General features: G+C 35.7%; 1 protein-coding gene across 1 annotated transcript in view; it reads right to left on the minus strand.

Moving 5' to 3' along the window:
• Positions 1-14,802, minus strand: part of DPYD (dihydropyrimidine dehydrogenase) — a 517,061-nt gene that overhangs the window by 457,702 nt on the left and 44,557 nt on the right. Inside the window, exon 2 of the mRNA XM_072419842.1 lies at positions 9,149-9,259. Within this exon, the coding sequence (XP_072275943.1) occupies positions 9,149-9,259 (111 nt within the window). The remainder of the gene's footprint in view (positions 1-9,148; positions 9,260-14,802) is intronic.

The raw sequence follows: 14,802 nt of genomic DNA on the forward strand, positions 1-14,802 counted from the left end.
GGTCCTCTCCTCCTATATCACTGTCTGTATTAGTCTGTCATTTGCAATCCCTATTTAATGTACAACACTGCGTAATATGTTGGCGCTATATAAATCCTGTTTAATAATATTAATAATAATATTAAAATATACATTTTATAAATATATGTTGTATATTTTGAAATTTTATTGTAACAAAGAGAAAGGCATTGGCATGCATACTCAATGTTCCACTGCATACAAGATGGTTTTACAGTTTTTTAAATTCACACAGTTACTATTAAGTATACCCCACATATCGGTTTACTAATAATAGAAACATCAAAATTTCACAATAGTTTTGATTTTTCATTTTTTTATTGTAAATTCGCAATCAATGTATATGTGTGCCTTGAGGAAGTAACATGTGAGCCATGAAATGTTGGTTGTTTGACCACATGTGAAAATGTATTCACTATAAATAAGAGGAAAAGATCACATTAGTGCTAATGGCTTTTGGAATCTGTTAGTCTCTTCAAAAATAAACTTTTTGCATTTGTTGAGGTCAGAAACTCTGTTTAATACTAATGAAGCATGCATTGGTGACATCAGTAGGAAAACTTGAAATGTCTATGCAAATATATTCCTTTGTATGGTTGACTAATCTAATTTTGTAACCTTTTTTGGGATTAAGATATTATAAAAAGAAACCATGTATTTTATTAACAGCTGTCTTTTGCCAATTGGACCCATTCTTATTGCAATCTAACAGCATGTATTACAGTCCCAAAGACAGAGCACAGAACCAAGACTAAAGGTCACTTCTAACAATAAGTGCTGCTGAATGAAGTATCAAGACCAATGTGAAAGGCAGTTATTCTAAAAAACTACTCATCTGTACAAAGCCACAGCTAATCAAGGCCATACCCGCTAGTACATGCATCTTCAACATTTTCCTGTCCAAAATTTGTTGATGTAACCATGTAAAGCTTTTGTCTGACATTGGTACAGTAACAGCCTTACATTCATCTTTTACACTAATTTCTCCAAGGTTATTTCCATCATGGAAGTGAATAGTCTGAAAATATAATGTATGCCAGAACAAAACAGAAAAAAAAAAAAAAACATACATTTTATGGTATGAAAGTTTAAATCAAGGTGGCATAGTAAAATAGTCTATCCATGATAATATATCTTAAATTAATTGCCCTACACCAACTAGAGCATAGATCTTTTTCTAAAGGCATTCCATTTTATAGAACAACAGAGGATGATAAAATTTTCAGCAAGTATCATACATGACGCCAAAATATTTTGTAAACAACTTAGCATTTTAATGATCTTCTGCGAACAAGTGTATCTTTCCTTAGAGAGAAAATTTGACTTTTAAATTAAAGAAAACTTGTCTGTACTAGAAAATGAACATTCTTTGTGCACTTTGGTTTTCTTATGAAATGGGAAAAATACTAAAGCTGGTTTTACAGAAGACTTTGTGTTTCCATCTCATATACACCCTAAAGCTACAATGATACAAAGAAGATAACAATTTAGACTCAATGGTAATATCTATGGGGTTCAAGGATTTTATTGTTTATTGGAAACAAGATAGGACTTTGGAACCCTGCCTCTTTCTTCACCCCCATACCAGAAACACATGGTTCGGTCATTCTATGAGAAAGAAGAGAACAATAAAAATGGTAGCCTTGTACATAATAGTAGGAAAGTAGACCCGAAATGTTAAAAATGTATATGTCTATACCAGTGTTTCTAAACCAGGGTTCCATGGAAGCCTAGGGTTCTTCGAGAGGTAGCTGGGGGGTCCTTGAGCAATCTGTGCCTCTCAGGTCAATTACTACTGACACCAATTATTTTTATTGGCTATCTGTGAGGATGACATATGTGCCACTGGCAAGAAATGTAAAAGGCATTCTTCCCACTGATCACCACACAAATCTACCGTGATCAGTGGATATAGCAATTATAGCAGGGTTTTTTTTCAGGAAAAATAAAAGTTATTTCAAGGGATCCTCATGTTAAAAAGGTTGAAAAATGCTGGTCTATACTGTATACTAAAGACCAGGTTAGGGCTTTTTGGTTCCATTGTTTTTTTTAGGTCCATGTTTCTTCAAAAGTCCTCACCATTACCTTCTGGGTTACCAATGATCTTCTGTATTCTGCATATACCTCTATATACTGCAACAATAGCACTGACTGATAGGTTGAACTGTTAAAAAAGTTATTCTTAGCAAGGAAATAGATAGAGGCGAGACCAGGTAGCAAATGTTAAAGTCTGATTATTGACAAGTGTGTTGTGTCTCTGAAAGACAGGGATTGTGGTCATTATTATTATTATTATTATTAATAAACAGGATTTATATAGCGCCAACATATTACGCAGTGCTGTACATTTAATAGGGATTGCAAATGACAGACTAATACAGACAGTGATACAGGAGGAGAGGACCCTGCCCCGAAGAGCTTACAATCTAGTAGATCAAGCAATACTTCTAGGTAAACTATTGTTACTATGGAAGCTTGTAGAGAGACGCACTAGCAGCACATGTCTAGAAGTGTAAGGACAACGGGCTGGGCTACACACCAAGACAACCGGTTCAATAAAAATACTAGGCCTAGAGTACCCAGAGCTGTAATGCATTGGGCTGAGAAACTGTTGTTGTGGAATGGTAAATAAATGTAGGGCTAGAACCAAAAAATGTCAATATGAGTGGGCAAGAATCCTTAAGAAGCCCAACTTTGTTGTGTTCCCTGAACCTTGAAGAAGTTCTTAATTTGAAGCTTGCCAGATATATGTTCCTGTGAAAGAGCTGTGGTTTAATTCAAGACATTTTTCAGTGTTTTGTCAACTGTGCCCAATGGTTATTTTATGTTTTGCCTTAGAAATCTCTGCATCCGCATAATATCAAATAAACGTGCGATATCTTTCATACTTTAAGTTTCTTGCTAATTAAACCACATTTATAAGTACAATTGGTAAAGGTGTTATCAATAGCTGGAAGGCTTGTTTAATAAAGTTAGTTCAAGTGTATACTAAATCATTCGTTCGATAGACCTAAGGCCCCAGAAAGTAAATTCACTTAAACAAAGCAGACACTGCAACTCAATTTAAGTTATGTCAACTTTAGAAGAAATCTAGTTTTGTAATAAAAAAAAACTATGCTGCCTGCTAGCTAGTGAACATTTTAAATAGATCTTTAAATAATCTGTAATGAAAATATACATCCCTTACACACACATCTATATAATGTTCCTAGCTGAAATCACTTATGTAGGTAGGTAGGTATATATATATATATATATATATTAATCCTTAATGTAGCCCTATGAAAGGATTTAAAATTCTATGCAACAAGGTTTGTCATGTAAGCCCCCCTGCCAGAAAACACATAATTGAAAAACACACTCAGCAAACAGCATAACATAACATAGGCACAATGCATACAGTGGATATAAAAAGTATACACACCCCAGATAAAATGCCGGCACTGAAGCATGGTAGTGTCAGTATTATTCTTTGGGGTTACTTTTCTTGGCCCAAAACCTTCAGGTGTCTTCTAAAAAGCTGAATATGAATTTCACCTTTCAACATGACATTGACCACAAGCATACATTCAAATAAACAAAAGAATGGCATCACCAGGAAAAAAAAAAGTTTTGGAATGGCCCAGCCAGAGCCCAGATCTGAATTAAAAAAAAAATTCTGTGGGGTGACCGAAGTGCCCTTGCAATCTGACAGATTTGGAGCACTTTTGTTTCAATTTTCTTTTTCATTATTCAATCTCTATATAAATATACAGACAGTTAAGCTTGCTTACTATCATATCCCTGAGGAAGCCCATTCATGACGAAACGCGTTGGATTCATTACACTTTAAGCACGGTCTTCTTCATCACCCTTTTTTGTATTCCTTGAATATACGTATGTACATTGTTACCCATATACTGTGAAGTGTCAAACAGTTATGAGGTATAGATCTGTCTGAACTTTGTTTACTTTACTAAATGTGTTTAAATACAACTATTTTGTTTCTCAAAACTATCTGGGAGCCCAAAACCACTTTCTTTCCCTCCTTTGATTTGAATGTTCACTTTATGGGGACATATCTCTGTGCATTTATTTCCCACTGAAATCTGTTGCACCATCCAGTTATAAATATGACGTGCTGACGTGTCAGGCATAAGGAATGTAGTAAGCATCAACTTGCATCTTTTCAAGTGAAAAATCTGTGCATTTACCAGTCTGGAACCCAACTCCAGTTAACAATCATTTTCTGTGTTTTTTGCTAACGTTTTATTGATTTAAATACAACTATTTTGTTTCTCAAAACTATCTGGGAGCCCAAAACCACTTTCTTTCCCTCCTTTGATTTGAATGTTCACTTTATGGGGACATATCTCTGTGCATTTATTTCCCACTGAAATCTGTTGCACCATCCAGTTATAAATATGACGTGCTGACGTGTCAGGCATAAGGAATGTAGTAAGCATCAACTTGCATCTTTTCAAGTGAAAAATCTGTGCATTTACCAGTCTGGAACCCAACTCCAGTTAACAATCATTTTCTGTGTTTTTTGCTAACGTTTTATTGATAGTCTTTCCCGTTTAAACGTAGTCAGCATGGCCAACTCTCAGATTGGGTTTACCCTCTGATTTACTGACCTGGGAATAATCAGTGATGGGCATCACAGAGAAAGCAGACTTTTTGTGAAAAGTGAGAAAATATTAGCTTTTCATGGTTTGTATTGTAGTCAAAGCAGTTTATTTCTTTGACATGTGGATAAAAAATAAGGGGACATTTCCTCAGTAGAGTTAAAAGGCTTCAATGCATTTTTAATTCATTGAATATACAATTTTTCTTTATAGCTCTAATTTGACCCGCAAATTCCAAATATTTACGTTTTCCTCTATACCACAGATGTATTTGAAGAAAATCCATATCTTATTAAAAACTATAAACACATGCCTTGACATTAAAGTGGAGCCCTAGATGCATTGTATGTTACAAACTTATATAAAGAGATCATAGAAGGCATCACAGGGTGGCAGTATATATCGCACACCTTTCACAGTTCCTCCTTTGTACACAGCAGATTCCCTCGATTAGGAGAACACTTAGTATGCAAATAGTGATTTTTTTTCCAAGTCAGAGCTCAGGAAACACCCATGCAGAGCAGGTGTATCTGAACAAGCTGCACCCTCACTAAAAATACAGCATCCGTCATCAACATATTCTTGCTGCTATTTTATTTACGTTCCACCAGTTAGTTCTGAATTAGGCTGTAATTAGAAAGACAACTATTTTTGTGCATCTGGAGAACAAACAGAATAGTTCATCATTACCAGTATCATGGATAGTACACCACCTATTTCTATTTGTTCCACTACATTTAGCCTTAATGCATTTGTTCATATCACTTGAGCAGAAAAATGAATTCCGAGAATGAAATGATAGTCTCATATGTCTAATTTGGTAATCAAAATCTAACTAATTGTTCACAGAATACATCCAAATTTATTGGATTATTAAAAAGACTTAAGACAAAATAACTTTGTTTTGATAAAATAACATCTGAAACATGCATGGAAAATATCCTACCTGCCAAAAAATTTGCAGATCCATTTAGTAAACAGTTTTTTTTGCTAGTGTGATGTGCAGATAGAGCAGGGCCCCCATCAGTGTGTGTGTGTGTGTGTGTGTGGGGGGGGGCAAAAGGTTACTTCTGTACCAGACCTTTATCAAAAAAGTTGAACTTTTGCAACGCTATATGGAGGGGAGCCCATGAAGATTACCTAGTCTGGGGCACAGACATTTCTTATGGTGAACATGGGATAGAGCCACTGTGATGTTTTTTTTCCGATCTCAATACACTTATTGCTCAAGATTTGCTCTTACTACCTGTCCCCAAAACAATAGGACATAGGAAAAAATCTATCAACTAAAACTTTATTACTAATTTTTGTTTTCATAACAACCATTTTATGGCAAAAAAGGAAAAAAGTTATATAGCATAGTTGTCAAGTATCCTGAATCCTTTGGGACAGTCCAATACCACCACTTACTAACCCAGATTCCTTGTCCTACACCTACAGGATACTGAGTATTTTGTGGTTAGCTATCTCTTCATGTTCTTGATGACGGTTATTGACAAAAGAGAGGAAGACAACACTTTTTCTCACAGTCCACCCCTCCTCAGCCACACACCGCCCTGTGTATTGTAGAAAAAACTTATGTTGAGCTAAGTTATTTCTATGTGCTATATAAAATGGAGGGTTGGCTCCTGGTGGCTTCATGGGAGCCAACTGTGGAATCTGTGGTGCTTTGGTGCTGCAGAGGGTATTGCAGAGCTACAGTTTCCCATAATGCCACCATAGTGCTTATCACCTACCATTTCAGTCTTCCTGAACAGAATGAATGATTTGCAGCACTTTTTAGGTTGATAAATGGGTAAAGGGGCCTGACTCCACCAACAACAACAGTAGAGCTTAGTTTACACTTAGTACCACCAATGATGAAACTTGGTTAACTCTGACCACATTGATTGGTTCTTATTTTTTACAACAACAACAACAACAATAGGATTCCAACAACAATAGGATCCCAACAATAGGAATAATTTTACAATTACTGAAGGCAATACTTTTTCTCTTGCACGGACACCAGTGAGGTACCCACTGAGCCCCAATATAGGGGACACTATAATACCATACTTTTCCACTGCACTGTTACATTGTCTGACTTATGCACTATATACAGTACATTACATATTGTCATTGATGGATATGGGTTCAGCCAGTTCAGCCACTGGACTATAAAAGCTGTCAACATCTGGCAGCCAGATTGGCTGAGAAATACTATACCTGTCATTGACAGATATGGTAGGGCTCAGCCAATCTGGCTGCTGGGTTATTGCAGCCATGATCATCTTGAGGCTGGATTGGCTAAGTCATACTATACCTGTTTTTTGACATTGAAATTGTATGGCTCAATAAAAAGTACTAATTCCCAAAGTCCTCGCTGGGGAACTTTCCACTTGCTGTCTTCTCCCAGTAAAACAATAGTAAGTGACAGAAAATTTTCCCAGCATTACCACAGACAATAAAAACTTTTTATATAACTTAGCAAAGTGAAGAAGGTTAGAACCCTTGTTTTATATTGCTGTTTGTGTACCAGTAGAGACTTTGCCTACATAAAAAACTACATTCTAAAGGCTAAAAGTAAAAAAACATGATTATATGAACCTTTAATTTCATAGGACAAACTCAGTACAGAAAGAATTCTTTTCTTTCTTAGTTGCCCTTGAACATCACATTTTTCAAATCAACCTTCACTCTAATTCACAATACCATGTTGCTAAGTAACCAAACCTATTTTCTGCTTTATTTTAGCCAATATATATGAAACATTTTATAGCACAAAAACACACTTTTCCCATATTGCAAATGAACAGTGAAAAAATGCAGTTTCTATATTTTCCAGTATCTTTCCCTTAAAAGCCACTTCACGAATGTACAGTAATGTTTCAAAGTGGTCTGATTTCTTTCAGTTACTCAGTTGCAGCTTTTTGATTACATGCATTCAGTACCTTGCATTATAAAAAAAAAATACATAAAGCTAAAACCTGCGATTATTATGTACAATAATTTTCTTGGCCCAAGGAGGGATTGAGCTGCAGCTTTGGGGAATCATTGCTAGAAAACTCATTATTCAAGGCACACCAGTGAGAGATACAAACTACCAATGTCTACCGATAAATTTTATCATATTGGAATATAAATATTCCTTAAGTAGATTTAATTGGTTTTGGGTAGCTGCAAAGTTTTTATAGTATTTGAAGTTACAGTTTTGGAGAAATCTGTTTGTAGGGACCCCATTATCAGGGGAAGAGTCTATCATTTTAAATGTAATTACTTCTGCGGTCTAATTGCTGTAGCTAGCGAGACAGGGATTCAGTTTTTTTAGTTTTTTCAGGTTAGGTCTTCTAATTTGGTGATTAATTGCTTTCCTTTGTTTGTTGGGAGGTTTTCCTAACAGATAGGGAAAGAATCCCAAATGAGGAATGTTTGTCTGCCTTATCCAACCATTGATAAAAATGTAAGGGAACCCTAGCCATGAGTGAGTGACAAAGAGGATCCATGTGGTCAGGCCTAACCCAGCCAGGACATTGCGGCCTAGTAAGCCAATAGACTCGGGGTCATTCTGAGGCTTGTGTTGGGACAAGCTGACAGTCGGAAGGAAACCTGTCCTAAAGATTCCGCACACGAACTTTATGTACGCTCTAGGAATGTAACAAGATGCCAAAACTTGGTCACCCTAACAAAGGAAAATGAACACCAGACTTGGTGCACCCCACATGGCAGCCTGAAATCAGTGCACACTTAAAGTCCCATCTTATGCGGCATTGAAGTTGGCCTGCCTCACAAGACTAAGGCTTAGAAGAAAGAGAGACAAAGGGAGAAAATTACTTACCCCTCCTTATAGTGTGATTTTTTTTTTTTGCATTCTGCACCCTGTTCCTCTTCTCTATACTCCACAAAAGATCAATGAAACCTCAAGATTTCAAGTGACTATGCCCGAATCAAAGATCATGCCACAGGTGGAGAACCAACTTCAGTAGCTTCCTTGAGGGTGTGCTACTAGGTATTTTAGCATGACTAGTATACAATTCACTAAGCAATGTATATAATGGATATTAATGTTCTAAGGAATGTTTCCCCTATAGTCCTATAATCCTATTTTGAAATTATCAGTACTCTGAAAAATGTACCTGGAATTCCTTCTGAACTACACAAGGGTACCTCATGATTTGTAAGGGTGCCTAAGCACTCTAATACCCTGCCGAACAAGAAATGGTCATTCAGTAATGAGGAAAGGTCACAGCATCAGGGCATACTGGCCTTTGAATATTTCCCCTCTGCTGGCCTGTTTGAGTACAGCGGCTAAAATTTAGTTCCTCCTTTATTTTCTTCACAAACCTTAAATATTTACAAAATGATATAAAAAAATAAAATATACTTTAGAAGGTAATAGCATTCCATGTAGTACCATAATGTCGCTGCAATAAACCAGCAAGGCTGAATCACCCAGGTTTACTTATGATAATCTATCTTCTGTAGTCTGGGAGAGATTTATTAAATCAAGCCTAATATCTCAAATATATTTAAATAGTACTCACAGAACAGCTTTTGTCAAGATTTCTTTTCCATTGCTTCTTAATTTGCTTCTTAGTTGCTGTAGAATGCAAAGATGCATGTATAGCAGTCTTGGGATTTAATGCCAAGATATTCTGAAATATATAAAAAAAATAAAGTATTAAAGTAGAGGTAACATCAACATTCACACTTAACATGAATCACAAGGGCACAAGGTCAAAAAAAACCAAAACACATCATCAAAACCAAAGCACACGATTAGTATGTACTCCTAGTCTTGGTATGAAAAAAATGGTCCCAAGATATCTCATGTAACATAAAACCTAGGCAACTAATCACATGATTTATAGCTACAATGAGTGCTTTATGCCATTAAATACAGAGATCATTGCTTCAATCCGACAAATAAACCTGCATCTTGGCTTTCAAATTAGATAAGAAGAGAAGCATGGTACTGATTGGGAACTTGTGACTTCCCTCCTTTACATAAACTATTTAAATTTTTGCATACATTTTTCAGAAAACAAAACCATAAAACTAGAATTCAAGTCAAAATGTACAGCCTTGACCTCAAATCCCAGAGGCTCCATAGGGACCCTGAACTTGAAATATAGGGGCTTTCGGCCAGCCAAGGCTGTCTGGCCATCAGCAGACTATTTTTTTTAAGGGTCCATTTAAGTTAAAAACGCACAGACTTTCCTTATCAATATAGAAAAAGCAAAAATCATAAGCATGTAGTAAAACATACTCACATTATAAAAAAAAAAAAAACACTTATCTGAAAGTTAGGCAATGTTTCGTTTTTGGTAACCAAGAGTGGGGTCAAAGGTTGTAGCCACAATTGGATCTATAAGCTCTTGGATCTGGCCAAAGATGCCATCTTCTGAATGTCCTAACCATTTTGCTTGGGGGATCTACCTTCTCCTGTCATCGTAATTTAGGCTTAAACAGATGAGAGCTGTGCTTGTGAGAGGTCATCTTTACTTCTGGACAGTGTAAAGAAACCAGGTTCAAGAAGTGATCAGAAGATGTTTTGCATTCTATTTGGGTCATGCTGAATATATGGTATGCTTGTACCAGGGGATTAAATGCAGCCATCCAACTATAGTCATCAACTAAATTTGTAAGAGTTGCAGAGCATTTTTTCCTGTCCTGTTTTTTTTATCTTTAAACTTCCTTTAACTTTACCTTCATTGTAAATATTGTAACAGGTAACATATAGAACCATACTGATGGAAAAATCAGTAAAGTATTTTAAATAAGCAATCTCTAGAGCTAAACAACATTTAAATGAAACAGTGCACAGTGAACAACATTCTTATCTTTTCGTTTTGTGAAACACTACGCGTTCCCTTTCCTAGCGTAATTGATATCTAAGGGATAGACTGAAAGCAAGTAATGGCAACTATACGTATGAATATCTCAAGAAACAGAAAGCTGACATACTCTAGGGTAATTGTATACAGAATAATGTTTTTTGTACATTTTAACCAAAGATAACAGTACTATATACAGTTTTCCGCCATCATCAGAGGTAAAAAGATTTATCATGTTGAAAAGACATATTTCATTCTTTCACTGGAGGATGACCAATGTGCCATCTGTACTAGCTTGTAAGAAGGAATGACAGTTGTTCAAATTCTGTCTAAATTAGTCCCTAATTCCACCATGCAGACTGCCTAGGGTATATTTGCTTAAAAAATTTATATTATGATTTATTTCCAAAATAAGTAAGGTAATCAGCATGTAAATACTAATGTTGCCAATCACATGACTTTGCTGATGAAAGCTTTATTGGGAAAAAAGAATGCTATATTTCTTTCTGGGTGTGCACTTAGAAAGAAATAGCTCAACAAATAAAAGTAATTGATTCTTTGTAAATACCTATTTAGTTTCCCCTACCTCATTGTCCCCATTGACTCCCCAACCTTCAGTGCACATAGAGATCCATCACTTGTTCATTTAGGAAAGTCCATCAATATGCTATCACCATCTAACTGCTGAAGCAGTCAATTTTGGGCAAGCTCTGATGTTCAATGGTGTCAAAGTTTACCTGGGTTGATGAAACCATGGCCCCTGCTCACATATTATTATTTGGATACTCATGTTCTAAGACAATGTAAGACAAGGGTAAAGTTGCATCTTCCTTTATACCAAGAAGTCCCGCTCCTTTAGAATAATAATTCTAGGGCTTTGCAAGTTGAGAGGCAGTGGGTTAACAAGAATTAGAGATATTACCTTGTTGGGGAGCCTACCAAGAGGGACCACGTTAACATAAATCAGCTAAGCCCTCTTGTATGAACCATCTCTAATAAAAGTCTCAATTATGTCCCTCTAAAATTAGACAAGTGAATAAGATTTGAAAGGAAGGCAAGCCAAGAATGTGTTGATATTTTGAAATATTATCAACCTCTATCAGGGTGCATTTATATTGTAATCGTGTCTATTTATTTGCCTATTTAATGAATGTTCTCATAAAATAGTGTTAAATTAAACAGATGAATAAATACAAAATCAAAATTAAACATGTAAATCATTGATACATAGGCATTTCCCACAAAAGACCACAGGTTACAATGCACATAAAGAGAAACTCAGTTGGCTATGAACACCATCTAAATCTTTTGATGGACAAGTTAAGAGCTGACAGAGGGCTCTGAGAGTTAATGATGAGAACTTCACACAGAGCGCAATAGTAACTCTGCAGCAATATGCCAGGTGGAACCGCTGGATATACATGATGTCTGACACTGACAGATTACTCCTCATTTTATAGTCCATAGTGCTTTGACAGAGCACAATTTTTGTAACCCTGCTTGTTTTACGAAAACTTTCTCAATCTGTTTTGCTACTGTTTCTTTACTTTTTGCTGCTGGTGCTTTTGTAAATACAAATCAATCAATCGTGTTTGAATTCATTACATTTTCTGATGTCATTTCTTTATTTCCTTTCCTTAATTTCATTCATTTCCTATAATAGACAGTTTTTGTAAGACATTTATAATTCACAGTATTTTATATGGTTTTACACTTAATTAAAATTGAAATAATAAGGAAAAATAATAACACAAATTCTTTTGATGTGTATGAAAATTCTAAGAATAAATATGTATTTGGTCCCGTTAAGTCTGGGAGGGCTTGTTCAGACCAGATCCCAGATGGTGTGTCACTGGCAGTTCCCATGCAGCTGATAAGCTGCTACCACCCGCCAAGTGCTTTGATGGGAGGTTGGGGGGCATTCCTCAAACACTTCACACTGTCCCCCGGACTCCTCACTAGGGCCAGGTGCTGCTTGTAGCAACATGTCACACTAAGCAATTCAAAAAGCAGTGACAAATGAATGAATCTAATGCATGTTATCATAAATGATTTTTTTCCCATTCTTTGACCTCATTTCTCCTTTTAAAAATATAGGATGACAATTGCAAGCAATATAATAATAAAGATTATAAAATGAACTGTATAACAAAGGGTAAAAGTTAGAGCCTTCCTTCCAAATATCTAATCTACTGCTGGCACCACTATCTTTAAAATATACAACCATGTGAAATGTTAGAATGTCCATATTTTACAGCTATATACTGAGAGTTTTTTTTAGAGTTACACAGCTATTTCAATAAAATAACAGTATCATAAAATGCAGAAAACATTGTGTGACGAGCGACAAAAAAGTCAAGTTTTCAATTTTTCATCATAACACGTGTATTTTATATCTGTGATAGATGATTGCTTCACTTGTTTTGATACAATAATGTAACATGTACATAAACTCACTAACCCAATTTCCTGCGCCACCTTAAGTTTTATAAATTATGGATATTTATTTACATTATTGATATAGCAAGCGAAAGCTAGCAGGGTGTCGCATTTCTCTGAAAGGAAATATTAATTTTGCATTTACAAGTGTAAAAAAAGTAACATAATTAGGTTTAATTACAACAAAGCTATCTTTTATCAACAATTATACCATTTTACATTTAGATATTTAGTTTGATTTTGCCTAGTTTACTAACGAAATTAAAGAGCAAGTCCTAATATCATGCATTCCAATCTAATCTATTAAATCTATCTATCTATCTATCTGAGGAAGAAGAGAAAAGTGGCTCCTTAAAGAAAACTAATACTGTTAAAACATAAACTTGTTTATTAAGGTATTCAAATGTAAATAATACATAAAAATAATCAAGAATAACGGTTACAATCCCAATGGTTACAATGGCTGGCAGTGGATACCCCGTCCTTACCACTTTACAAAATCCAAAAAACTATAATAAATATTGGAAATTCCAGGGATGTCTTTCTCCGGCTCCAGCTTCTCTTCAAATGGTATTCTTAGTGCACCTCTGATTAGGCATTTACTTTATACTGTTACTGTAAATGTAACAATGTAAAAAAAAGTTAAAAAAAAAAAATAGTGTGTAATGTAATGTACCTGTACAGTAGTCTATATAATATATATATAATACAATTATATATATATTATATAAAGATTTTTGTATTGGACTCAATACAGCTTTTTTGTATTGAGTTCAATGCAAAGGAACTCAATACAAAATGTTGAATTTCCCGCCCCACCTCCCGCCCGCACCGACGCATGCAGAGACGTCACCGGGAAACCCCGGTGATCATCACTGCACTCGCCGGATAAAGAAAGAAGAGAGAAGACGTGTCCGCAGGAGCTGCGGGGAGAAGGCGAGTATTTTTTTTTTTCGATCGACGCTGGATCATCGCAGCGGGGACCAGGTAAGTGAGGGGATTTAGACAGTGAGAAAAGTTCGGGTTTATCGATTTTTGAAAAATCGATAGACCCGAACCAAGGTCGGGTTTCCCGGCCAGGTGGTTAAACTTCACCAATGTAAGATTAAATCACATATTCACCTCAATAGGACCTACAATCACTCTAAAGAAACAAGGAGGGAATCTAAGCAGCTTTGAATATTTTATAAGATACCAAGACTTTTATCCTCTCTTTTATCACAACCAGAATTATGCAATGTAAGTCCCCATTTCCCCTCAGGAAGCAAATTTGCGAATTGTGTTGGGATTAGACTATGACTTGAGCTGAAATATTACTTTTGGTGGCCTTACAGAAATATCAGAAGACAAACCACCCCAGAAATATCTACCTTCTACTATCTTTGTTTATTAGGCTATTTCATTTTGCAACCAGAAATTGTATTACCTGGGTATATTTGGTTTCCTCTTTCCTTGACAAGCTTTTTTATATTTCCATGTTAAAGTGTATCAAATGCTCAAACTGTCTTTAAACCAAGAAAATTCACCTTTGCGGTTAATTATTGTTTTTATTTATAAGGCACCAACATGTTATCCCGAGCTGTACTCTGGGGGGTCTTCAGATATTAAACCTGCATACTTAACAAGAGCAATTAATTACAAGAACCTTACTCAACAGACCTTACAATTTACCAGGAGGAGGAAAGGAATAGTTGGTAATTAGTAATGAGTTAGGATAAAGGTAAAGATAGGTAATCAAGTTGGAAGAGGTGGGTTTTAGGAACTTGATTAAATGTGCTGAGGGTAGGAATAAGCCCAATGGGGTAAGGTAAGGAGTTACCCCTAATGGGAGTCCCCACTTATTGCATTGTGTACGATAGATGAGAGAAAGGAATGTTTGGTAATTAGTGATGGGTTAGGAGAGAGGTTGTGTTGGGTAAGTG

This window comes from Pyxicephalus adspersus, chromosome 8 (assembly GCF_032062135.1).
Source record: "Pyxicephalus adspersus chromosome 8, UCB_Pads_2.0, whole genome shotgun sequence".
Classification (NCBI taxonomy): Eukaryota; Metazoa; Chordata; class Amphibia; order Anura; family Pyxicephalidae; genus Pyxicephalus; species Pyxicephalus adspersus.